The 26,333-nt window shown below is 40.9% G+C and overlaps 1 protein-coding gene across 1 annotated transcript; it reads right to left on the bottom strand.

The window, feature by feature from the left end:
* Window positions 1–54: 54 nt before the first annotated feature.
* Window positions 55–26,333, bottom strand: KPNB1 (karyopherin subunit beta 1). Its single transcript, XM_006774273.2, has 20 exons — window positions 26,133–26,333; window positions 22,085–22,285; window positions 21,009–21,161; window positions 18,594–18,653; window positions 17,770–17,859; window positions 17,295–17,405; window positions 16,077–16,178; window positions 14,034–14,258; window positions 12,999–13,190; window positions 12,110–12,240; window positions 11,145–11,292; window positions 10,472–10,543; window positions 8,490–8,634; window positions 7,060–7,142; window positions 5,981–6,088; window positions 5,491–5,634; window positions 5,270–5,375; window positions 4,609–4,723; window positions 3,802–3,963; window positions 55–3,092 (listed from the first exon to the last, which is right to left on the bottom strand). Coding segments are annotated over exons 2-20 (2,196 nt in total). The 5' UTR covers window positions 22,133–22,285; window positions 26,133–26,333; the 3' UTR covers window positions 55–3,091.

A 26,333-nucleotide genomic window follows, 5' to 3' on the forward strand; every position in this document is an offset into this window, starting at 1 on the left:
TCATTTCACCTCCAAGGTGACACCATCTGGAACCAAAAATGAAGCGGCAAAATGTTGAAAATAAAAATAAAGCGGACTTTATTTAGAAGATAAAGGTGGTGGTATCAGTTTTGGTTAATAAAGTTGGGCTCAAGTGTTTTAACAGGTCTTCAATGCCATCACAGACTGGCATGCCAAGGGCATTCTAAATGCCAATTACAGATTGAAGTTGTTTCGAAAACCAAGATGCTATCAAAAGCTGATGGAGTTTGGATTTCTCTTAAAGTCAGACTAACACACTTCTTAAATATGAGTGACTAGATTACTTGGTTCTGAAAGTGAAACACTACACTGAGCAATTCCCCTCCCTTTCTCCACAAGTCCCTAAGGCAGCATCACAGTTGCCTCCTGACAGCCAACATTTCAACAGAGGGGAGCTGAGGGGAACTGGAAAAATGAAAAGCAAAATTAATAAATGTAATTGTAATTGATATAGGCAGCTGCCACTGTGGCAAACCAAAGCCTAGTCCGATGTCCATTTTCTTCACATTTGCACTGACATCTTCCCAAGCAGACGGTAACTACATTCTTGAAGGAATGTGCCAAGACTAGGGAGGGGGAGGCCCAGACAAGAGTGGGTAGAATGTATTTTGCATCCAGTTGCCTTAGGTGGTACAATCGATTAAGGACAAGTACCCAGACTAGGGAATACCCACTAGCCAAAGGTAACTAGATTAAATGCATAACCAGTGCAGAATAACTGCGAGGCACCAAGACCACAATCCAACCAGCCCATTTTCCTCCTCTCCATCACTGAATGGATCTGGGAGAAAGCTTTAATAACAGCACTTGTCAACTGCTTCCCTGGAACAAAATGACAAAACACACGCAAGGTTTTGTTTTCATTATGGTTCTTGGTGTACTTTATTCTCCTGCTGTCTAGCTAAGCAGCCCACACAGGACAGAAATGGGTAGCACTGAGGAATGATCATTTTTTTCTCCCCAATATTCCTGCCGCATCCCTAAGCCTTGACCAAACCCTGTCTACCAGGAATGGTTAGTATACCCTCTCCCTCAAGGAACAACTAAAATTTACACAAGGCATTAGAGGGCCAGGTCTCTTCTTAGGGCTTAAGAGCTGGTGCACTCTATTCACAATGGAGCGTCTTTTCTTCAAATACCTGGATTTATTTTTTGTACACTGGTTCATAGATCGGCACTTGACTTTGAACCTGGCACCAAAAGGCACAATATCTGATACCCTGTACAAGAGCTATTAGAGATGCTGCCATATGGATGGGCAAAACCGAGCCAAACCCACATATGAACGAAAGGCTTGGACAGGAAGGGGAAAATGGCAGAGAAATACATAAGCCCCTATTTTTTGCTAGAATGAAAATGGAAGTGGGGATTTAAGGTCTTGTTTTTCAATCCTCCAAATACTAGGAAGCATTTAAAAATCTTCCTTGGTCTTTTTGTAAGCAGCATATTCGAAACGCCGGCAAAAACTCCTCTAATAACTGCAAAACCAGAAGAGGATCAAAGCTCACCCACATCCCTTATTGCTGAAAGATTCTAAAACCCAAATTCAGGGTGCCCTGTTCCCTGTGTAAAGGGAACATAATTAAGTCTGATTTATGGTTATCACAGCACATCACACTTTTAAAAAAATATTAAAGCGTGTGACCAGGGGAATGTTTGACACCATTTTATTAATCTTCAACTTCAGTGGAAAAATATAACCTTTTTCAAGTGCCACTTTCATCACAAGAGTTCTAGTCTAAGTATATGTATATATATACTTATATATTCTTTTGTTGTTGTTGGTTAGTTGGTTTTGAAGTGCAGCAAGAGACCAATACCGCATTGCAGTCAATCAAATAAGAGAACAGAAGGCCAAGCAGTTTCCAAATGGTTATTTTATCAGATTGTTTGAACATTAAATTTATCCTTGTTTGCAATCCAAAATAGTTACCTGAAGTTTGCTATGTGTGTGTGTGTGTGTTTACTTTATTGTGTATTTGTTTTCTAAACTCTTTGGCACAATTTTCTGGGGGCGTTCAGACTGCCTTGATACACGTCAGAAGAGAACGTTCTTTTGTGCTGCCAATCTAAGCATTTAAATTTTGTTTTTTTGGGGGGTTGTGGCTTTCTTTTGTTTTTGAAGTCTGCATTCTTTATTTGTAACAATTGTATTTTTATTTTTTCTATATCATCTAACTCCAGAGTTTTCTTTTTCTCCCCCCTCCCCCCAATTCTACATTCACAGTTGAACCATATTATTAGGAAAGGCGCCTTGATGAGATAGATCAGAATGGGAGCTCTGAACATTCGTCAGTGTTTTCCCTAGAAGATAATTAAAAAACAAAACAAAACAAAAAATGAAACCTAAAGAGCATCCCCTCCCCCCCGTTTTTTACATCTCTTGTGCTGCATCAGTAGACAGAACTTGTTAGTTTTATGAAATGCAATGTCTAACCCCTTTTTTTCCGGGAAAAAGAAACTGCAATGACTTGAAGTTGAGAATGTGGATACCGCCTCACTCACACACACTCATTCTCAGACTGTAAAGAATCCCTCGCCCTCCTTTTAGCCGGCACATACAGTACCGTATGGCAAAGGTACACCAAAGGTGGGCTCGAGACCCAGGCTCCATCTTTCTTATCAGTAGCAAAGGCCAGACTGCCTTTTACAACAAAGCACCACAGCTGAACCCAGTTCCTCCTCCTCCTCCTCCTCCTCCCCGTCTCGCAACCTAGTCATTCCACTCACTCAACACCGGCCAAGATACAGAAAAGCTAGTTCTAGCCTCTCCTGGGAAGAGACAGCTTTCTTTTATAAGTAAATCCATCGGTTATTCTCTCTTCCAAGATGGCCGACGTTATGGTTTTCTACGAAGTCAGTGCTTACTTAGCTCACTAACAGCACTGCTGTTGGCGGCTGCGGCTGCTGCTGTGGCAGGATTTTCAATGTGGTGTGTTTTCAAGCCTCACTCACTCATCCTTTCATTCCCAAACATTCAGCATCCGTGCACACTCCTCACTTCCGGGTTTTTCAAAAGATTGGAGATTTCCAGTGGGGGTCTCAGGTTATCATCCCAATGGTAACAAGATCTAAAAATAGATGGAAAAAAGGTCAGGCTTTGAGATCACATACAGCTGGTAGAGCCAAACACCTCCGAATCCTACAATTAAGTGCTCAGAGGCCAGAATGGAATTTGTCAACTTTGCAAGGACTGATTATTTTTCTTGCCTTCCTATGTGCCATTTATTGGCACATCCGAAGGTGGAAGGGAAAGTAAAAAGATAAAATTCAAAAAAGCCAATTTTACTGAGATCTGGGAGTAAAATAACTGAATATGTGAGAGAGAAATAAATTAAAACTACATTGCCAAGCAGGGGTCAGACAGCTCTGACTTGGATATCTTCCGTAGAGCTAAGCGCTAAGCAATGTCTAAAAACACAGCAGTCAAGAAAGAAAAGGGCGTAGGGAAGGGACAGAGAGTAGAAAAGAGAATTAGGGGAAGTGCCATTATTGAGGACTTCATTAAGGCCCAAAATGCGAGCACTTCAGTGAATTCTAGTTATAAAAGTTCTGTTCTTCATCACCACGAGGAATCAAATATTTGGCTCAAGGAAAGATTGAGGTCGTCTGACCCTTGCACTAGCACAAAGCTTAGGAACAAAGGCCCAGCTCAGACGCACTTAATGGGAAACAGTACAAAACAAAATACCAAGTGAAGGGAAGTCTTTGTCAGAATAATCTAAATAAACGCTTCTCCTCCCCAAGTACAAGAGAGAGGGCAGTCAAGACGCCTCTTACCAAGCTTGGTTCTTCAGTTTCCTCAGTTCTTTTGTTGCCCATGTAGCAAGGGTTTTTGCTTTGTTAGTCTTCGATCTCCGTCCTTCAGTTAACAGTTCATGGATCATTGGCCTAGCTTCTACTAATTTCAGGACATCCTTCCCAAATGCTGTACATAAGTCCCTGTGCAAAATAAACACACCGGAAACTGAGCTCCTGGCCTGATGTATTGAGCTCAGTAATTATGTGTTGAGCCTCCGAAACCAGTGCTAAGGTAGCTATGGGTTTCTTCTATCATTTACTTTTTTAAACTGAAAGAAATCTTATAAATAGGTAAGTCTAACACCTGCCCTCAAAAGATGAGAAATGAGGTCTAAAGAGGTAGAATAACTTACCAAAGTCAATCATCCCACCGCTATTTCATGGTAAAATCAGAACTAGAACCCAAGTCTTTGAGCTTCTCAAAACCAATGTTCTTTCTTTAAATGATGGTCCAGAAACCCTCAATTTATGACCAACATCAGAATATGGGATGGACATAGATCTAATACTGCTTTTATACCTAGTTCACTTCATAAGGAGTTTAGTGGGAAGAAATTAGAAATCTGAAGGGTCTGAAATGAAGCTAGTAGAGCTAATGTCTTAAATGAATTATTATTTATGAGAACTCAAAACATGACACCATGGGTTCTATGAAAGAAATCTCCTCTGTACCAAAGTGGATAATTACCCTCTAGTCTACCCGCCTCCCCCAATTTTTTTTTAAACATGTTCTCTCACTTTCCACCAGAAGCTAAACTCAGCTATTAGAAGCCAGGTATAACCTACCCTATCAGTCCAGCAGCACAAGCTACTACTCCGTCTGTGTGATCCTCATCCCCAGCAATGTGGTCAATGAAAGACAGAATAAATTCTACTCTGGGTTGTACGAGCATCACATCCGCTATAAAAGAAAGAGATGGTCTGATGAACTTGTCCCATATCTGGCAGGGCTATACCCCATTTCAAAATTTCCAAATACTCTAACCCCATCAGGCAGGTGTCAGGCTAGAGAACTAGCTTAATATAATTATACCAAATTATTCTTTCTCAGATTAACATGCCATTTCTCAAGTCAACAGAAAAAGCAGATATTCCTCTTCTATTAAGCTGATATAATACAGCAAAAACAAAGCCCATGATATCGAAGGGGTAAAAGACAAAAAACCCCCAATCACTCAATTCAGTTGCACAAGGAGGGTGTGTGTATCAACAACTGCCACTCAGGTTGGTGCAGATGCAATAGCCTTGCTGTATCCCATCCCTTGCAATGCTCAAGGAATGAGATAATGTAGCAAAGAAGGAGCAAAATAATAAAAGTCTGTATCTCCCCCCCGCCCCCCCCAAGCTCCTCTCTTCATAAGGGCACTGTTCCTCCTTCTCCCCTTCCTTACACAGCCCATCTGACTAAGTGCACCCTGGACTATGCAAGTTTGGCTGTATACTCAACGGTGTACGTTCTCCTGGTCTCCCTTTAATCCCTGGACAATTCCGGTATAGGCTTCCAAGCAGCTTTCCCTTAGTTCATTCAGATAATCCACCATGTCATAGTCTGACTGTAAGACACAAAGGAAAGAATTTCCATCATCTTGATCATTTTTAGTTATAGTACGTTTGTCAAAGTTCTACCCCTCTAATCGGGGCTGGACTGAAAGATAGCTTTAAGCCTACCTTGTCCACCTGGGCTTGGGAAGCCTGCTGAAGAGTATTCAATACAACCTCTAGGTATTTCTTAAACTCTCCACCAATAGCAAGGGCAATATCACCAAACACCGACAGAATCTGTGGCTTCACAGACCTGTGGACATTTTCATTCTGACAAGGAAAAATAACCAGAAAAGGCAAATTATTAAAAGTCACAATTTGTTCTACCCAAGACAAAAACTCTTAAAAAAAAAAAAAGCAGCAACTTACTATGCGGGGTATATACACACAACTTAACAATGGTTACCTCTGGATAGAGGGATTCTACATTTACTTTTCCTTGGCATTGTACTGGTTTTCCTCCCCAAGTTCCATGCTCTCCTTTAATTTTATAATCTGACTTTAGAATTGTCTTGTGAAAATGAGTAATTCCCTTCTTCACAAACCCACAGCCACACTTAGGGGCCTGATGCCTCCCGGGAGGCTGGCGGGCAACTGTATGTGGCAACTCACTCACCCCCAAGTTTTCCAGCAGCAGCTGCATCACCTCGTCGCAGAAGGGCAGGATGCTGGACTGCAGCGCACGGCACAGGTCTCCCACCAAGCCCACTGCTGCCAAGCAAACCTGCAGAGGAGCAAGGAAATGATTTCCCAACAGAAAAGACTGCCCACAGGGAGGGGTAAAGCATTGTTTACCTAGCGGCCGGTCCTTTAACACTTGAACCTAGAGTCAAAGAAAAAATCATCCCCCCTCTCTGATATTGGTTCATCTTAATGAATATGGCAGGAAGAGAACTAAGACTATCAGAGATATCACTAAGAAAAGACAATATTCACCAGGGATGGTGATGGTGGAGGCAGCTGGCTTAGAAAAAAAAAAATAGTACTGCTATTAGAGTACTACTCTATTTTAGGCAGCTAATATCCTGCTTCTCCCTGACTACTTTTGTTCAGACACTCAGAGCAACAAATAAAATAGCTCAATACTTGGGTCGATACACAGGGAAGAACTACCTGCGCTACAGGAAACCAAGTTTGTACCAGAATGACTATTAGGTATAAATGAGAATATAAATGTATTATAATTAATTGATCTTTGAATGATGTGGAGGTTGGGGTTCCAACCCAGGTACAGCCCAAAATCCACATATAACTTTTTCACAACACTGGAGCGTGCTGCAATGGCAACAGAAGGTGGCTATGAAGTAATTACAGTAATAGTTCTGTTGTAGTTAATGTCATACAATAATGATTTAACACTGCCTCTTTATTTCTGTTTACATTTCTCTTGACTGTCGCCATGTATGTTTGTGTATATAACTTTTGATAAAGTTTAACTCTTTATATTTATAACAGACATAATTTTGTGATAGTAAATGATAAAATAAACTAGTATCTACATGTATTTTATGCATTCATGACACAACTAATTTTCTTTTAATTTTTCAACATTTCTAGGCTATGTGATCCACGTCTGCAAGTTTTTTCAAACTGTTGCAAATCTCCAAAAAAAAATTTCCAATGTATTAAAATGTCTGCGTACAAGTAGGCCTGAGCAGTGCGAAGGTCAACTGTATTTTGAAATGATTGGCCTACCTGGTACTCAGCATAGTTTTTCAATCCAATGCCCAGGAAGGGTTTAAAGGCCTCCATGTACTTTAGGAATTCACCACCCAACACTGTAAAGAAACAAACTGTTACCACCACAGGGTATCACAGAAGTGAGCAAAAATAACCATGCTAGCCGAAACCGGTTTGGCTCAGTGGATAGAGCGTCGGCCTACGGACTGAAGGGTCCCGGGTTCGATTCCGGTCAAGGGCATGTACCTGGGTTGCAGGCACATCCCCAGTGGGAGATGTGCAGGAGGCAGCTGATCAATGTTTCTCTCTCATTGATGTTTCTAACTCTCTCTCTCCCTTCCTCTCTGTAAAAAAGTCAATACAATATATTAAAATAATAACAATAAAAAAATAACCATGCTAGCAGTCCCCAACTCACCAGGTTGGGTGAGCTCATTACCGACTATCATTAAGACATTAAGGCTGCCTCAGACAAACCACATTTTAACTGCTAGAAGGGCCTAACTCCACGCCACATGGCCAGAGTAGGATTTCACTCTGGCTCAAACAACCAAGTGGTAGGGCCTCCTAGGAATGTCAAGGTTATTTTGAATGGCTAAGCTAGCAATACTGCCTCTTGTCTGCCTCTTCATCTGATTATAACATGTCCTCTTGGAAGCCAGCTTACAACTGGGTCCCTATGCAATTCCATCAAGGACTTACTGAAGCCAGTCAGGACAAGCAGACTGGGATGCATATCCCAATCGGCCACTCCAGGAGCCAGAATGAACCGCTGTGCTCCGTCAGGGCGGTCCCATGACGCCAGACCAGCTAGACACAGGCTCTTTAAGCTAGAAATAGGTCTGGTCCTCAGGGGAGTGGTTCTCAGGTATAGGCATCGCCGGAAGAAGCATTCCAGGTTTCTAAATTGCTCTTTAATGTATTTTTAATGACCCTTCAAAGAGTCTGAAGTCTGATGTGGCTTCTCCTAAGTCATGTAACAACCAGAAATTCTAAGAACTCATTCATTGTTTTGTTCCATCCCATACCAGGCACTATGATGTGTCAACCCGAGTCCAAAGCATTACAACCCAAACCAAGAGGTAACAAGTTCCAGGAAAGAAAATAGAAACCTTTGCTTCCTCTATCCTTGATAGGAGCCAAACCTCAATAATCAAGTAGACTTTCAGGGAGAAGAGAAACCCGACACACATTAGGTAGATGATAACAGTTTCCCCCCCAAAACTTGCCAATCTGATTTGCAAACTGGCTCCCCATTTACTTCAAGGAGATTAAGTGGCAAGGCAGTCATGCACAATTTTACAATCACATTCAATTTAACTTGAACTGACTCATGCCGCAGTAAATGAGCAAACAGAACTATCCTTTCCACAGTAAAAAATTCTTCCTGGCATCGTAGCTCTTACATTCCAAAAACATTCCCTGCCTGATGTCCGCTCACTGACCTTCCACTAGTGTGCTAACTGCCATTAGGGCATCCTCTTGAACTCCCCCTGACCCAGCCGTGCTTTGGAACATCCTTAACAGGGAAGCCATGACGACATCAGAGATCTGCAAAGCATCTTGATGTTGCACTTTCCGGAGAACATTCTGTGAAATGAACAAGAGTTCAGGATCTGTTGATTCCAAACCCTCCAATCAGAACACTATACTTTAAAAAAAAGAAACACAATTAAGTCCCTTGAAATTTTTTCTTAAAAAAGCCAAATATACTGCCCTGGCTGGCATGGTTCAATAGTTAGAGCGTCAGCCTGCATACCAGAGGGTTGTAGGTTCACTCCCCGCCCGTAGGTGGGGCACGTGTGGGAGACAGCTAGTCAAATATGTAGATCTCCCCCCGCCCCCCGCCCCGTTTCTTCCCACTCTCTCTGAAAAAGCAATGTAAAAAATATCCTCCGGTCAGGATAAATATAAAAGGCCAAATACACCTTTTATGCTCAAATGTTTTGACAGTGCAAATCACTTGCAAAGTACATTCTAATATCCCTTCTATTTCCTAACTCAGAACACACACAATTATCTTCCACGGTGCATAAAACCAACTCTTTATTGTCTGACAAACCCATCAGCAGCTTCCATATTCCAGTCTTATTACTTCTGCTTTAAAGAAGATATCATATATACTGAGTGGCCAGATTATTATGACTACCCCATCAGTATAATGAAGTGAATTAGTTATGCAAATAATAATAAAACCTTGAGAGTATTTGCTTAGGAAGTTTTCAATATTCAGTATTTTTGGAAGTGTCAATGAAGTACTGATGGGGTGGTCATAATAATCTGGCTGGTTGTAATAATCTGGCCACTCAGTGTAGTTCTTATTCATAAAACAACAACAACAACCCCTCATATATCCTAATGGTCAAGATAACGGTCAAGAAACAGTCTTGATAAAATGAAGCCAACCTGCCTTTTCCTAATTTAATATTCCGCCAACTTCCCGCCTTAACCTCCTTTAATTTGTTTCAACTAATGTTACTAAATAATTCCTGTACTTGTCTGATGAATAAGGAAACACCTCTTAACAGTCATGCTTTAAGTTTGGCCGAGCCAGCATGGCTCAGTGATTGAGTGTCAACCTATGAACCAGGAGGTCACGGTTCGATTCCCAGTCAGGGCACAGGCCTGGGTTACAGGCTCAAACCCCAGTGCGGGGCGTACAGGAAGCAGCCGATCAGTGATTCCCTTTCATCATTGGTATTTCTATCTCTCCCTCTCCCTTCCTCTCTGTAACCAACAAAAATATATTTTAAAAACATTAAGTTTGGAGTAAGAGAGGTTAGGTTACCTAGTAAGCATCACTCAATACTAAAATCTAGTGCCCACCTAAGCATTGGGCAAGTTCCAGGGTTTTCCTGTTCTTTAGTAACAAACCCTCAGCCACTGCATGACTTGCCATGAGGAGTGACATTTGAATTATCCCGGCTTTTCAGAAAATGGCTACTGTCAACACTAGGTATTAACTCAAGGTATGATGGTAGAGAACCAAGGCTTAATTTTTAGCTGGGTGAATTACAGCTGGGAACCAGTCTACTGGGCTACACTGGGAAAACCAATGAAAACCAAAGACTAAAAGTTGCCTCGACGCTAAACAGCTGTAAAGAAGCATTCTTATCAGTCTGTTGAGATTTTTGCTTTCAGGTGTATCCTGTTCAACTCAAATAAACTCATAAATTCAAATAAACAAAAAACGCTGTATAGCAGGGAGGACCATCATAGACAGAGGAGTTTTCTTCCCGACAGTGTGCAGAAGACAAATGCCTTCTTGATGGAGAGAGACAGGAAAATGAAGAACTTTTCTGCCAATCCTTCAGAGAAGTTTCTCATAAGCATCACCTGCACCATTTCAGAGTTCAGGGTGCACATAACCCTGTCATCCTGGGATATAATTCTCTTCCCTGAAGAGTGTGACACGTCACCATCATACCTGAAGAGTTGCGCAGAGTAAAGACTGAAGGTCATTGAACTGGATCCTATCCGATGTGCTCTGGATATGTGACTACAAGGAAAAGAAGATTATCATGCTTGGAATAGATACTTTTTAAAGAGGCTCTAAAGTCCCTCAATGTTTCCATTTTTGCTGGGTTTGCCAGGACCATTAACTAAGCTTAACTGATGCTAATGTAGGAAAATAAATAAAATGTAACCATGTGCCCTGGGGTCAGTAACTCAGTTGTTTAAAGCAGCTGTCTCCAACCAGTGGTCGGCGGACCACCAGTCCGTGGGGTCCAAAAGGTTGGCAACTGTTGAGTTAGAGCATTGTCCCGATACTCCAAGGTTTTGGGTTTGATTCCAGGTCAGGGCACTTACAAGAAAGAACCAATGAATACATAAGTGGAACAATAATTTGATGTTTCTTTCCCTCTCCCACAAATCAATCAATAAAAACAAACAAACAACAAAAAACACCCCACACACATTTATGAGTAAACTGTGACAAGCAATGCAAACTTTAAATTACAACACTTCTCTGCATAAGCATTATATCTTTCTGAGAAAATATATACTTAACACCAAAAGAAAGAACAGCCTTGAAAGCAAAGCTGTGTTAGAAGTACTGCACCCTTTCTGCCAACAGCCAGGAACGCCCTAAGTCTCACCTCCATCTGAAGTACTTGTTGAAGTCGCTCCATGATGACTAGAGTAGTTTTCTGAACTGCAGGGTAACAATCCTTGGCACTGTTTTTCACAATTTCCATCAGAGATTCATATGCAGAACTCCTCAGATTGTTCTGGTGTCCATCAGGTCTGCAAGCAAAAACCAGCAAAAATCGTAAAGTCCCAATTGAGAAAGAGCACAGAAATTGGTATAATGTAAACATTGTTTCATCAAAAATAAGAAATCAGGCCCTGGCTGCTGTGGCCCAGATGGTTGAGCGTCCTCCAGTGTACCAAAAGGTCACCGGTTCAATTCCCAGTCAGGGCACATGCCTGGGTTACGGGTTCGAATCCTAGTCAGGGTGCTTGTGGGAGGTGGCCAATCAATGTTTCTCACACAGATGTTTCTCTCTCCTTTCCTCTCTAAAATCAGTAAAAATATATCTAAAAAATTAATAACATTTCAACCATTAAAGAACTCAGAAACTGATATGGTGGCATACCTATTTGAGTGTGGCAACAAAATACAGCCAGGAAATAAATTTTCAGCCAATGACTGTGTTCATTATGGTCTCCAGACCTGGTTAAACTATTGAATGGCCTTTTTGGAAAATAGGCTATAATTATAAGAAAAGGTTAGATAAAAATGATGAAGAACCTATGTGGACAATTAAGGAGGTTGCCTGAATAGCTAAGAAAAAGGCATCTAAAATTTCCTCATTAATCTACGAGATGCCTTTATATATCATTTTGAACAGAGAAGTGGAAATAAACAAGGTAGGCCTGAAGAACTTATACACAGCCCACTTTCTTAATGGTTTTTTTTTCCTTTTTATTCTCTCTCTTATTTAAACAAATAATCTACTATAGGATTCTTCTAATTCCTATTATTATGTTTCTATGACTAGGTCAGACAACCCCCCACACAGAAGGCAGGGGAATGCAAAGACACCTAATAAGAAGTTACCTGTCCGTGGTCTCCAGGAGCTTCTGAACTATTAGTTCAAAAGAAGACGACAAGCAATAGGTAGCTGGTTCTTCCTGATCATCGGCTACGTCTGCAGCTTCATAAGCAGCTTCAGCCAGACTAGAGAAAGCCTTAAAACCAAAGAGAGTTAATACTGGTCCTGAAAAGAACCCTACCCCAAGATCACCTCATTTTCCCTTAAGATACTTTGGGCAGTGTTCCTCTCCAACTATCTTAGAATATATCAATGCTAGTGAATTCTCAACTTTTTCGGTCAAGGTCATCTCAAAACAACGTTTTATAGGGATCCTTAAAATTAAATGTTTACTTATTTATATGTTTTGCGGCCCAAAACTCTCTAAGCAGCAGAGTACTTTCATCTACCACAAATGCCTGCCACTTCTACTTCTAATCATAGAAAGGCTTTTAGCACCCCCATTTCCTTATTTGAACTTCCTCCCCCACACCCCCAAATGTCCCTAGTGAACTACATTCAGCCCATATTGACTCAGCACTTACACCGCCTACCTTCCTTTCCTCTTGTCCCCTTCTCAGCAATTGTACTTTTTGTAGCTAGCAACTCTCTACTTTAATCTAAATTTCTTCTCCCCAAGCAACTGAAGAAAGAAAATGGAGTCCAGATAGTTTTCCCACTGGGTTAGCATGACTGTTTTAAATGGTTGAGCAACTGAACCAGTCACCATGAGTCAACAGCTCCTACTGGCTAATGCAGTTGACATCTCCCCCACATTTAATTGAAGAAATTAGAAAGGAGATGCTATTCAGAAAAAGCCTTCCAGGGAGGCAGACCCATTTCTCTCCCACACCTCGTATTTCCTTGCCAAAGGTTTAGCCAAGATCCTTATCTCACCAGGAAAAATCCCCTTACCCAGCACACATTTGAAGCCACTCTGGGTTCGGCACTGAGGCCCTCGATCAGACACTGCAGCAGGGGAGTCAAGTAGACGTCATTGATGGCAGCTTCAGGGAGCAGCTCACAAATTCTGCCCACAGTCCATGCTGTTGTATCTCGAACAACTACACTGGGGTCTTTCATTAATTCTATTAAGGTGGGCATAGCCTGAAAATACAATAGTTATTAGCAAGGCAAAACAAAGATTAAAACTCATGTTGACTAATACCTCAGAAGAGGTTAGGTTTTAATTCAAAGCATCAAGATGGTTTTGTCATTTTAAAGACATGCTTGTCAAATATCCATAATATAATAAATAAAAGTAAAGGGAAAAGCCCTCCTCTCTACACCAAATTCCAGCATACAGTTTTCCTCAGGGTTTGGTGTGACTTTTCAGCAACGTTGAGATCCTAGGAAGCAGCTATGATGGCTATATTTGACTATATACTGAAAGGTTCAGTTCTCTACATATTAAACTCAATTATAATGGACTTCTATCATCTTAAGTAGCAAAGTAAGTACAATATTTCCCTAAGAATTTTCATTACGTAAATGTCATTTTGTCCCAGGGACAAAATAGTCACATCATTAAAAATTACAAAGAAATGTTTATGATACAGTATTAAGAGAAAAAAACAAGTTAAAAGATTATTTGCACAGTAAGATCTCCATCCTGTTGCACATATTATATTCATACTGAAAATAAATATCAAGAGTTAGAATGTTATCCCTAGGCAAGGGAATTAGAGATGACGTGTTCATTTTGGCCTTTTCTGCATTTTTCAAGTCATGTCTTTTGTAAAAAAAAAAAAGACACGTTAAATATATTTTTTGAACATTCACAAAGAAATATGTTTTACCCTTCATTGGCAGCAAATAACTATCTAGAAATAACTTTTGTGGGTGATTACGTACAGCTTTGTTTTTTAAAATAAAGGCACACTTTCAAGCAAATAATTTAAACAAATAATAAATATCTCATTTCCCACCCCAAAACTTCCTCAGCTTCACCTGTATAACTAGTGGTTTGAGCTGATTGGGCTCGGGTCCTTCCAAGATACAGCCAAAAGCCATCACTGCTGCATCCCGGTACCGCCAATCAGGGTTCTTGATGTGTTCTTTAATGAAGGGGAGGACATGGGGGACAATGTCATCTTCACAGCAGGTGGCCAGAAGCATGATGCACACCCCGGCTGCTTTGCAGGGATTCCAGTCGTCATCATCATCATTTTCATCCTGGAGAAAGAATGTAGCACTAGTTAAGGTTTTGCTTTAAAAAAAAAGAGAGGAAAGAAAATCACTTTCATTCACAAGGTATTCTGGCTATTCCCAAATGTCATTAGAACTTACGCTACGTGGATGAAAATAAAACTAAACCTTTATATTTTACTAAAGGCCTGGTGCATGGATTCATGCACTGGTGGGGTCCCTAGGCCTGGCATGTGGGATCGGGCCGAAACTGGCTCTCCAACATCACCCGAGGAGTCCTGGATTGCGAGAGGGGAGTTCTCGGATGCCGCATCCTGGAATCGGGCTCCCTCTTCTCTGGTTCCTGATGTATCACCTGAGAACCGCAGCTGCCAAGTCACTGCAGCTCAGCAGCTCCTGTGTTGAGCATCTGCCCCCTGGTGGTCAGTGTGTGTCATAGCTACCGGTCGGCCAGTCACTTAGGCTTTTATATATATACTAGAGGCCTGGTGCATGAAAATCGTGCACAGGTAGGGTCCCTAGGCTTGACTGGCAATCAGGGCCAATCTGAGGGGTGACCGGTGGGGTGATCAGGGGGCCCCTGCTGGCACCCGCCGCCCCCCGCCCCCCAACACCTGCCTTGGTTGGCCTGGGGCCTGCGGGCAGCTCCTGTGTTGAGCATCTGCCCCCTGGTGGTCAGCACACATCATAGCGACCAGTTGTTCCATTTGGTCGATTTGCATATTAGGCTTTTATTATATAGGAGATATATAGCTGTCCCCTGGAGGTCAGTGTGTGTCATAGCTACCGGTCGGCCAGTCGCTTAGGCTTTTATATATATACATTCTCTTCCACAAAGATTCATCACAGCACAGACTTTGTGAAATAAGATCCAGGTGGAGGGAAGATCCACTGGAGTATTACACAATGAGATGAACAAACTTCAACTACATGTAACAAGAATGATCTCAGACTTACAGAGTAAAAGGCAGAACAAAAATGTATATGATTCCAGTTATATACATAGTTTAAGGTGCCTATGCAGTTTCAGATAATTACATACCTAAATAATGATTTGTTCCCAAACCAGAAAAGTACAACCAAAATATACAAAAGCAAAAATACTAAGGTCAAAAGATAAAAAATAGCCAACTATAAAACTGAGAGATGAGATAAAGTTTTAAGGGAACACCTAGTCCATTTCAAACCAGACACTTTTCCACATCTTTTGAGATTGAAAGAGTCATGTACTTCCCCAAAACAAATTATATTCTTGTGTACAAAGACATTTTGCTGGAAGTTATAGCACTGCTGCCTCAGAGCACTAGCACTGCCAGCTCTTTGGTAACATTTTACATGCACCAGCAGAGATGAGGCAAGAGAAACAATTTTTCCAAACACCTCACCAAGGAAAACTATAAGGCTTGAATTCAAAAGGGAATGATTGCAACCAAGATACACTTCATATAAAAGAATTTCTATATTTACTCATTAGATCGATCCATTTCTACATGAAGTCTTATTAGTTGTATTTGAGTGGCTTAAAACTTGCACCTCTATCTTCCCAACCTTTCTTTACCATAACATTTGTAGCTCAAGTCTCTTCTGCTAGTTTGAACAACGTAGCACTCAGGAAATTAGAGCAGTATGTGGTTCTTTCCTGCTCAAAACTGCAAAATTCTCCTTTACAAACAACTCAGAGCCTAGAGGATCTTATAGATCCAGCTCAGCAGTTCCCGAGTCATCTATATGAGAATATCAACTAGTTGAAGAGTTGCTGAATTCTTTCTTGGAAACTGTTCCACAGCAAACCAACCCATAACAAGGTTTCATCACTTACCTGGCTAGAATTGGAAGGTAACTCACCTGTTTAGTTAGTGTCTGTGTGAGGATTGGAACCAGGTACTGTAGTGCTCCCTTGGCATAAAACTTGCTGGTGTGCTCAGGGGGCCGTCCTTGTTCTGCTGCCTGAGGACAAACATAGAGCAAATTCTGGATGGCAACAAACAAGCTATGATACTAAGGCATACAATGAGAGCTGCCCAGGGAGCTGTACAGAAATACATGGAACAAATGGTAACATTTGTTCTGATCTCTGAAGGCATTTATTTTTTGGTCTACTTTAATGAGATTCTTTTAGGCCTTAAAGGACCAAGGCAATCTTAAGAATTATGCTCTTGCCCTAACCGGTTTGGCTCAGTGGACGGACTGAAAGGTCCCAGGTTCGATTCCGGTCAAGGGTATGTACCTTGGTTGTGGGCATATCCCCAGTAGGGGGCGGGCAGCAGGCAGCCAACCCAGGTACATCCCCTTGACAGGAATCGAACCCGGGACCTTTCAGTCCGCAGGCCGACGCTCTATCCACTGAGCCAAACCGACTTCGGCTATATATTTTTTTAAAAAAAGATGGGAAACAAAGATTCCAAGTGCAGAACTAACCCCTTTTTCCATATCTAATTTCTTCATTGAAGTTAGTAAACTATCGATTTCTACACCTCATACTTGCATTAGGACTTCCAAAAGGAAGTACTTTAGCCGAAACCGGTTTGGCCAGTGGATGGAGCTTCGGCCTGCAGACTGAAGGGTCCTGGGTTCGATTCCGGTCGGGGGCATGTACCTTGGTTGTGGGCATATCCCCAGTGGGAGATGTGCAGGAGGCAGCTGATGGATGTTTCACTCTCATCGATGTTTCTAACTCTCTATCTCTCTCCCTTCCTCTCTGTAAAATATCAATAAAATATATTAAAAAAAAAAAAGGAAGTACTTTAGCACCAGATGTCACTTTGTTGAACTGTGATTGCCTGCTGCCCCCTTGTGGTCACAGTACTAAAATGAGTATTTATAATAAATCATGCCAGGCTGATTGGGAAAAACATGAGATGCCACATGATTGATCCGTCTCCCTCATAAGTGGCTTTGGCTAGCAAAAAGACAGCTGTACAAATGGAGATACCCACTAAGTCCAGTCAGAATAAAGCTTTCCCAGAGAAGAACAATCATATCCACAAAGGAGATAAATGCCCAAAGCCCAGTCAGAGTAACAGATCTTCCCCCTAAACCAACTGTCTTGTCTCCCAGGCTCACCTCTGAAGCCTCAATGGCCAAATCCATTTCCTCATCACAGACATTGGACCAGAATTCTATCCCTTGTAGGGCCACTTCATCAATATCACTTTTCATTGCTTCAATTGTGATCTTAAGAGAAAAAACAGGGCAACGTAGGCCCCACATGAGTGCTGGTTCAAGTTAGACCCCCTCCTCTAACCACACAGACATTCAAGTTTCAAAAATGTAGATTATAAAAGCTGCCTGAAGTGAAAGGTAGAAAAAGAAAACAGATTTTTAAAAATATACTCTTTTTACCAGCAGGAACAGCCAAGCTTTCTTGGCACACTACTAATGAACATAAACATAACACTGGAACTCAAGAAATTTGCTTGATTTAATAATTGCAAGTAAAAAATTATAGAAATGACAAAACAAAAAACAAAAAAACAAATAAGAATGATGGGCTCTGCAATTAGCTACATGCTCAAACACATAAAATAGAAATACTTACTGCAAAAAGAGCAGGACCCATGTATGTCTCCATGTACTGATAATACAAGGACATTATTTTCACCAGATTCTGTAAGGCAGCCACTCGAACCTTTTACAAAGAGCAGATTAAATGGTTTACCATTTAGTTTAGTTAAAAAGGCAATTAGACAAAAATAACTACTTCATTCAAATGGGTCAATAACCTAAAGGGTCAAGCTAGGTACATTTGGGTTATCATTCCTCCATGTAAGCCGTATCAGGACAAAACTCACTAATACCACTTAGACTAGATCAGTGGTTCTCAACCTTCTGGCCCTTTAAATACAGTTCCTCATGTTGTGACCCAACCATAAAATTATTTTCGTTGCTACTTCATAACTGTAATGTTGCTACTGTTATGAATCGTAATGTAAATATCTGATATGCAGGATGGTCTTAAGGCGACCCCTGTGAAAGGGTCGTTCAACTGCCAAAGGGGTCGCGACCCACAGGTTGAGAAGCGCTGGACTAGATGTTACTTCAAGGGTCAAGATTAGGTTACAGCAATAGCAAAGCTGTTTCAATGGCTACACTGGAAAACAATCAATTAAAAAATTACTGTTTTTAAGCAGCAAGGCGGATCAAAAACCATTTCTCCCCTAAACCCTTTTCAAGATGTCAGCTTCTAATATGTTAACTTTCCAAGTCCTATTCTTTCCTTTTCTTTAATGTTGAAGAAAAATTCTTATTGGTCAAACCTTATTTCTGAAGTCACCTGATTCTCAACATTTCAAACTACAATGCTAGAGTTGGCATTTCCTAGGAAAGAAGACAAGACAGATAATTCAATGACCTCATACTTACCCTCGTATCTGGACACTGTGTGGCTTCACAAACCACCTGCATAATAAAGTGCCTTTCGGACTGCAGAAATAAAAGGAAGTTAGAAGAGTATAAACCATACATATGAAAATTGCTAGGCTATTATTTCAAGAAAAATCTTACTCCCTCCGGAACCCACACAATCCTGGACCAATCAAGCAGCTTTATACCTTGACACAGTAATAGCACTGTGAAGGCTATAGAGTTTGCCCCAGTGTCTACTATATGACCTCCCTCAAAGGAAGTCCCACCCTAGCTGGTTTGGCTCAGTGGTTGGAAGGGTTTCTGGTTCGATTCCTGGTCAAGGGCATTTACCTGGATTGCAGGTTTGATCCATGATGTGTGCAGGGGGCAACCATTGATCTCACATTGATGTTACCCCCCCACCCCCTCCATTCCACTCTCTAAAAAAAATTCCTTGGGTGAGGATTAATAAAAACAAATAACGCAGCTACAGTAGGAAAATCTGTTTCTTTTTATTTAAAAATTAAGAGAATTCAAAACATCTGCTTTATTTCAGAGACAAAACTGGTTTCCTGAAAGGTGGCAAATCCACATCAAATGTGGCAAGATATAGGAGAACAGAATAATGAACTTTGCTATTGTCCTAAATCTTCTGAAATCTAAAAGGAAAACCCCTATTTTCTAAGCAATTAGAATTTCAGTTTGCTTTGGCCTTCTTTAGACCTCCCTTCTTTGTCCACTATAAGGCCAAGTAATGGCAAAAAGCCCAGCTCAAAGTGCCAAAATATATACAAAAATACTTTTAGACCATATGATCTAACAATTCCACTTCTGGATGTACATATAAAAGAACTGAAAGCAGGGTCTCAAAGATATATATATATATATATACACACACATACACCCATGTTGAGAGCAGCATTACTCTCCATAAAAGGTAGAAGAAAGCAACCCGAATGTCTAGTGACAGATAAATGGATAAACAAAATGTGGTATACATACAATGAAATATTTCTTTCTGTTTTTATTGGTTTTTAGAAAGGAAAGGAGAGGGAGAACAGACAGCTAGAAACATCGATGTGATGTTGAGAACAGAAATCAATTGGCTGCCTCCTGCAGGCCCCTACTGAGGATCGAGCCAGAAACCCAGGCATGTGCCCTGACTGGGAATCAAACCAGGGACCTCTTGGTTCATGGGTCAACACTCTGACACATGCTACAACATGCATGAACCCAAGACATTATACTAAGTGAAATACAACAGTCACAAAAAGACAAATCAAATACTATATGACCCACTTATATAAGCTATCTAGAATAATCACAAAAACAGAAAGTAGAAAGTTAAGTAATCATAGAAACAGAAAGTAGAAAGAGAGTTGCCAGGAATGGGGAAGGGGAAAACAGGCGTTGTTTAATGGATATAGTTTCAATTGCAAGATGAAAAAGTTCTGGAAACTGGTTGCAAAACAATGTGAATATACTTAACACTACTGAATTGTACACTTAAAAATGGGTAAGATGGTAAATGTTATGTTATTGTCTATTTTAACACAATTAAAAATAAGTAAATAATGAGAAAATACTTTCAGGCAAAATAAGCTTTGTCTATATAGTAATTTTCAAAAGCACCTTCCTCAGGAGGTATGAAACAGCCCAATTTATTTTCTTTTTTAATTTTCACCCGAGGATGTTTTTTAAAAATTGATTTCATAGAGAAGAAGGGAAGGAGAGAAACACCAACTGCATCACACCCTAAGTGCCCCAATCTGGAATTGAACCCACCACCTTTTTGGTGCACAGGAGGATGCTCCAACCAAGCCACAGTGGTCAGAACTGAAAAGCCCTAATTAAGGGGGGGTGAGGGTGGGGATTCCCAAGTACACTCTGTACTGAAAAAAGGAAAAACCTAAGCTTAGAAATCCTTTAGGTCACATTATTCCCAAAGCCTGATGAAAAATGGCAAACACCTATTCCATGGCCACCTCTCACAAATGTTAACTAGAAATGAATGCCTCTATCAACCCTGGACCTGGGAATCAACCTTGGAACCATTCTCATTCAAGAACTGCCTATTGTCATGTAAAAATTAACAACCTTGTTGTCCAAACAGTGGAGTCCCACCCTAGCCTACTACTTCCCCATGTAATCCTTGTCCTACCCCGTATTAGCAGCTGGTTTATGGGGGGCTACAGAGCAGATTTTTGTGGATGACCCGCTGTTTTCCCATACTGCCAGCAGTACTGGAATAAATGCTCATATATGATTTTAAAAAAAGAAACGAGCCCTAACCGGTTTGGCTCAGTGGATAGAGCGTCGGCCTGCGGACTGAAAGGGCCTAGGTTCGATTCCGGTCAAGGGAAAACAGTTCTTTCTAAATCATAAACTTAAAAAACTTTCATTTAACTCTCACTTCTCACCCTTTGAACTTACCTCTTTGTCAAAGTTAGCTTTGGTGAACTCCAATGAGTTCAGGAGTGCGTTAGTAGCTGCTAGCTTCACATTATTACTAGGCTCTTCTTTCCTCATCCCCTGAATTATGGCAGTCAGAATCTCATTGGATTTATCTTGTAGCTGCTCTGGGTCCTGAAACGAGGAGAAGCGCAGTAAATATAATAATGAACTCATGACTAATCTGCCGTCTTTTTAAGTGTAAAATCCACTTGAGTGAGGATAATGACTTGCTCTGATCTCCGCACACATTTCCATTTAGGGACAAAACATCCCAGCAGCCGGTAGTCCTAAATTGATCCGAAACAAGTTGAACTTATCAACTTCACCTCTGACTTCTTAGCATGATTCTGGACATGAGGTACTAGTGTTTCCCCTGTTCTGTGCAAATGGAAATGGCAGTGTGATCCCTCCCCCCCCCTCCCCGCCCCAGGTCACCTCTCCCAGCTGAAGTATAGCTTCAGAACATTCGAGGGTTAAGAATCAATACCTAGGCACACATCTAGGGAGTCTAAGCCCCTGTCAAGTGCTAGGAGCTGCTTTGCTTCAAGTCTGTGTATCAAAACAGACACTCCCCCCCAAACACATATAAACCTCAGCCACCAAGGGTGGTAACTTCAGCAGCACCAACAGTCCTAGGAAGGCTGCATTTAATATACTGTGCTGTGGCTCCAATGACTAAACCAATTACAAGAGCTGACAAACCATTTCTATAAACAGTCAATGAAAATGTAACAGCACCCATGGTACAGAGGATCCTGAGAAAGGATCAGATCAGGATGCTCCAAGATAAAGAATATCCTTAAAAGTCCAGAATCTATGTCTCTCCAAACACATGGAGTTTTTGACCCTCAGGTCTCTTAATTTTAGGACATGATTAACAATGTGAGGATATGTTAATTTAGGAGTCTAAATTAACAAATAAAGCAGTTCTACTTTCAAAACACTTTGCAGTAGCTTGGTTTTCTTTATAATATTGTAAAGATCATCCTAATATATGCACGTAACAACTAGATGAAATCAGTTATGTACGTTAGACAACATGAGGCAGCACTTACGATATCTTGGCAAATGTAACCAATAGCTTCCAATGTCGACTCTTTCATGTGCTCTGTGCTGTTGGGATTTGTGACATTGGCCACCAGCTGAGGAATGAGTTCTGGCCACTGGTTCACTGGGATCTCTGCACAAGCAATGCCAGCCACACACTGCGAGGCTGAACTAGGCCGGTAGGTTTCTGTGCCCAAAGTCTGCAAAACCTGCAAGCACACACATACACCAAAAAACAAGATGAAAGATATTAATTTCTAATACTATTTAAACACCTCATATCCATCTCTGAGTTTTCTATAACACAAAAAAGTAGAAAATGGCATATACAGTATAAGTCAGTTGTCGGAAAAAGAAAAAAGCCAACTTCAATACCAATCCCAGCACAATCAACATTGCCTCAGACCTCAGAAAAACAACAAAAAAACCGACCCCTACTTCCAAATGGAATTCTCCTAAGCCAGACAACTCATTTCAATGGTTCAATTCAGTAGAAAAAAAAAGCAGCACTTAGAAAAGAGATAGCATTAAAAGGCGAAAGAGATGACAAAATTAGTCTTCTATGTTCCTTGCTGGTATAATGGAAGGATGCTCACAGCTTTGTTTTGTGTAAAGGGTGGGAATTTAGGATGAAGGTAACTAACTCTGGGGCACTAAAGTGGATCTGATTCCTAATCTAACCTGATTCAAGGAAGAGATTTTCCCACTCATGAAAAGTGGAACACACCTTCTGTTTTCTAGTCACTGACAATTTAGCACCCTGGTGACTTTCATAGTAACATCATTAAATGCAGACATAAAGCTACTGATGTTACCAATACCTAAGAACCAATCTGAAAGGATTTGATCTGTTTCCCCCAAAATCAAAGAACTGTTCTCTCCACCATCAACAGGTACCAAGTACTAGTCAGATATGCCAATTAAAATGAAATCCACTTATCATTAAACATATCTTGTTTGAAATGGTATTCATACAAGCATTTATGTAATGGATAAAGGCACATGTACAGACAAAGGCTGAAGCCACAATGGATCCAGGGTTAATTATTACCATGATCAACTTATTTAGTCAATGAACTAAGAATCACCAGTCCACTCAAAAGGCAAACAGTTAACTGCTCCTGGCATGAACACAGGACAAAGAGTAGCTGCCAATTATTCAGGCCAACTCTGCTGACTGGGTCAGGTCACCTAGTATCCTGCTTTGTAGCTAATAATAATGAACTTCCCCCATCTTTCCCCTCATACAGTATACTCCCAACAGCTCTACCCAATAAACAAACAGTTCTGATTCTAAATAAAGGTTTTGCTCTCTAGGCCTACTAAAGCTAGAGCACACTGTAAGAGAACTAACTGTATGTCAAAAGTCTAAGGGAAAGTCCAGCCGGATAGCTGAGTTGATTAGAGTGTCATCCCAATATGCCAAGGTTTTGGTTTGATCCCTGGTCAGGCCACATACAAGAATCAACCAATGAATGCATAAATAAGTGGAACAACAAAAATTGGTGTTTCTCTCTAAAATAAATAAGAGAGTAGGAGGGGTAAAGGTGAATTGTCCAAAATGGTAGGCGTTGAACAGTCATTAATCCAAGTCTGACCAAGAGCTCCAGTCCAGGGTGCCTTTATACTATTATACTGCACCATCTCCTAGAACAGCGGTCGCCAACCTTTCGGACCTCACGGACCATCAGTGGTTCGTGGACCACCGGTTGGCGACCGCTGTCCTAGAACATAAGTAGAGAGTACTGACCCCCATCTACCTTTACCTTTTCTCCTTTTAAATTGCTTCAAGAATTGCTATTACTTCAGGTGATTTAGAGGCTACAAACATCCAACTCTGGAGTACTAAAAGTTATGTTTCAAAAAAACTAGAGGTGACCCTAATGATAATAGGCAATAACCTGAAATAAAAATAAGAAACTAGTTCTCAATTGTGTCCAAGACCCAGATTTCAAAAAATAACCACCAGCATTGAGAAAGCATTCATGACAAAAAATGTGCTTCTTCTGCTGCTTCTTTTTTTTACTTCAGAGAGGAAGGGAGAGGGAGAGAGAGAGAAACATCAATGATGAGAGACAATCATTGATCACCTGCCTCCTCCATGCCCCCTACTGGGCATCCAGCCCAGAAACCCGGGCATGTGCCCTGACCAGGAATGGAAATGTGACCTTCTGGTTCATAGGTTAACACTCAACCACACTCAACCAGTGAGTCACACTGGCTGGGCAATAATTGCTATTTTTTCTTCTTCATGCACAAGGGCTCAACAAGTTCTTACTGAAATTTCAGAAAAAATTTTGAGTCAAGAGTGATGTGACAAAAAAAATAAGTCAGGTCCTAGCCAGTTTGACTCAGTGGATAGAGGGTCGGCCGACACACAAAAGGGTGCCAGGTTTGATTCTGATCAAGGGCACATGCCCAAGTTGTGGGCTTGATCCCCAGTAGGGGGCAGCGTCAATCAATGATTCTCTCTCATTGATGTTTCTCTCCTTTCCTCTCTGAAATCAATAAAAATTTATTTAAAAAATAACAAATAAGTCAGTTACAGTTCTAATCATGTCTTTTCTCAATTTGGGCGCTACAGTATAGGAATCAAGATTTGCAGTGATTGCCAAAACTGGTTCGGCTCGGTGGATAGAGCGTCAGCCTGCACTACATAAGCAGACCCAAAGTGCATAAAAATAGTTCTATATATTTCAAAGACTATACAAAATAAGTTGCCTTTCATAACTTAATTCCTTGTCATGGATATATCCATGCCAGACTGGAGAAAGACATATATAACGAGGAAGAGAACTTACTGCAACAAGGGGCGTTAATTTACCTAATGCTGACACCTAGAACCAAGAAATGGCAAATATGACGTGCATAAGCATACCTGCTCAAGTACACACACAAGAATCCCCCACTAGTTTCCCCTCAAATACCAAGGACCAATGATGCGTGACTTACTCACACTGTGCCTTATATATGTAGAACAGACAGTAAAAAAAAAAAAAGCTCCATTATTCTTTTTTAAAAAGTGAAACACATCTGTCCATATATTCCAAATCTTTTGCTACATCTAAAAATATGAACTTCTAATACAACAATAAAAAGGTCACAAGAAGCCCTTGCTGGTTTGGCTCAGTGGATAGAGCGTTGGCCTCTGGACTCAGGGATCCTGGGTTCGATTCCGATCAAGGGCACATGCCTGGGTTTCAGGCTCGATCCCCAGTAAGGGGTGTGCTGGAGGAAGCCAATCAATGATTCTCTCTCATCATTGATGTTTCTATCTCTCTCTCCCTCTCCCTTCCTCTCTGAAATCAATAAAAATATATATTAAAAAAAAAAAAAGCCACAAGAACTCCATGATGCAGAATAACAAGGTACATTCAATTTTCCACAAAATCCATCAGCCTACTCTAAATGCCTTGATCAAAACCCAGTGTTTCTAAAGAAAGTTTTTCATAATTTGCTAAATATTTGATCAAAGCACCATTAATGTCAATCTTGTTTCATAAATTCTCTGGGCTTCAATGGCCCAAGAGCTGATTTAATTCACCTGACTCCACATAGTAGCATGCCTAAGCCACTGAACAGCGAGAATTATCTACAGCAGAATTTCAACAAGAGCTGGGTGCTGGCTGACTAGAAGAACCACTTGGGAAGACAGGTTAAAAAATATCCCTGAGTCTCACACTCCAAATCAAAATTTCTGGAGGGAGCTTGAAAACATACTAACAAATTCCTTAAGTGCTTTGGATAATCCAAGTTTGGGAACCACCAATTTGTATACTACAATTCTCCAGAGAGTCTACAAATTCTGACATCTAACTAAAGTTTCCCAAACTGCTGCAGTCTACCTCAGTTATCTTAAAAGAATTCCAATCCATTAATGGGAATGGACAAGCTGAAATGAGACAAATCAAATACAATTTTTATCCTCAAGTGAAGTTTAGGTACCAGAAACCTATTATACCATCAACTCTATCCCATGCAAATGATAAAAGAACTGACAAGAGATTTTTCTTGTTCCCTATGCTACATAACCAAAAAGAGACAAAAGTTACTTACATAATTCTTGACTTCCCGTCGAGCATTAGCATCAATTGCAAGCCACCTCTGCTGATATTGTGCCTTGATATCTGGATCTTTAGATGTCAAAGAGTTCTTGATTTGTAGACCTGCTGCAACTCTGGCAACTTGACTGTTTCCTGGATTTGCTAGCACTCTGGACAGTTCCACAAGGAAAGTGGGCTGTTAAGAAAGATGCAT

Source organism: Myotis davidii, unplaced genomic scaffold (assembly GCF_000327345.1).
Source record: "Myotis davidii unplaced genomic scaffold, ASM32734v1 scaffold327, whole genome shotgun sequence".
Taxonomy (NCBI): domain Eukaryota; kingdom Metazoa; phylum Chordata; class Mammalia; order Chiroptera; family Vespertilionidae; genus Myotis; species Myotis davidii.

Excerpts from the sequence above, each read along its gene's own strand:
- KPNB1 (XM_006774273.2), bottom strand. The coding sequence starts at position 22,132 with ATGAAAGAGTCGACATTGGAAGCTATTGGTTACATTTGCCAAGATATC. Across the intron at positions 13,191-14,033 it reads TCAAACCACTAGTTATACAG|GCTATGCCCACCTTAATAGA; the intron begins GTGAAGCTGAGG and ends TTGTATTTTCAG. Across the intron at positions 3,964-4,608 it reads TGTGCTGCTGGACTGATAGG|GGACTTATGTACAGCATTTG; the intron begins GTAGGTTATACC and ends TATTTTGCACAG.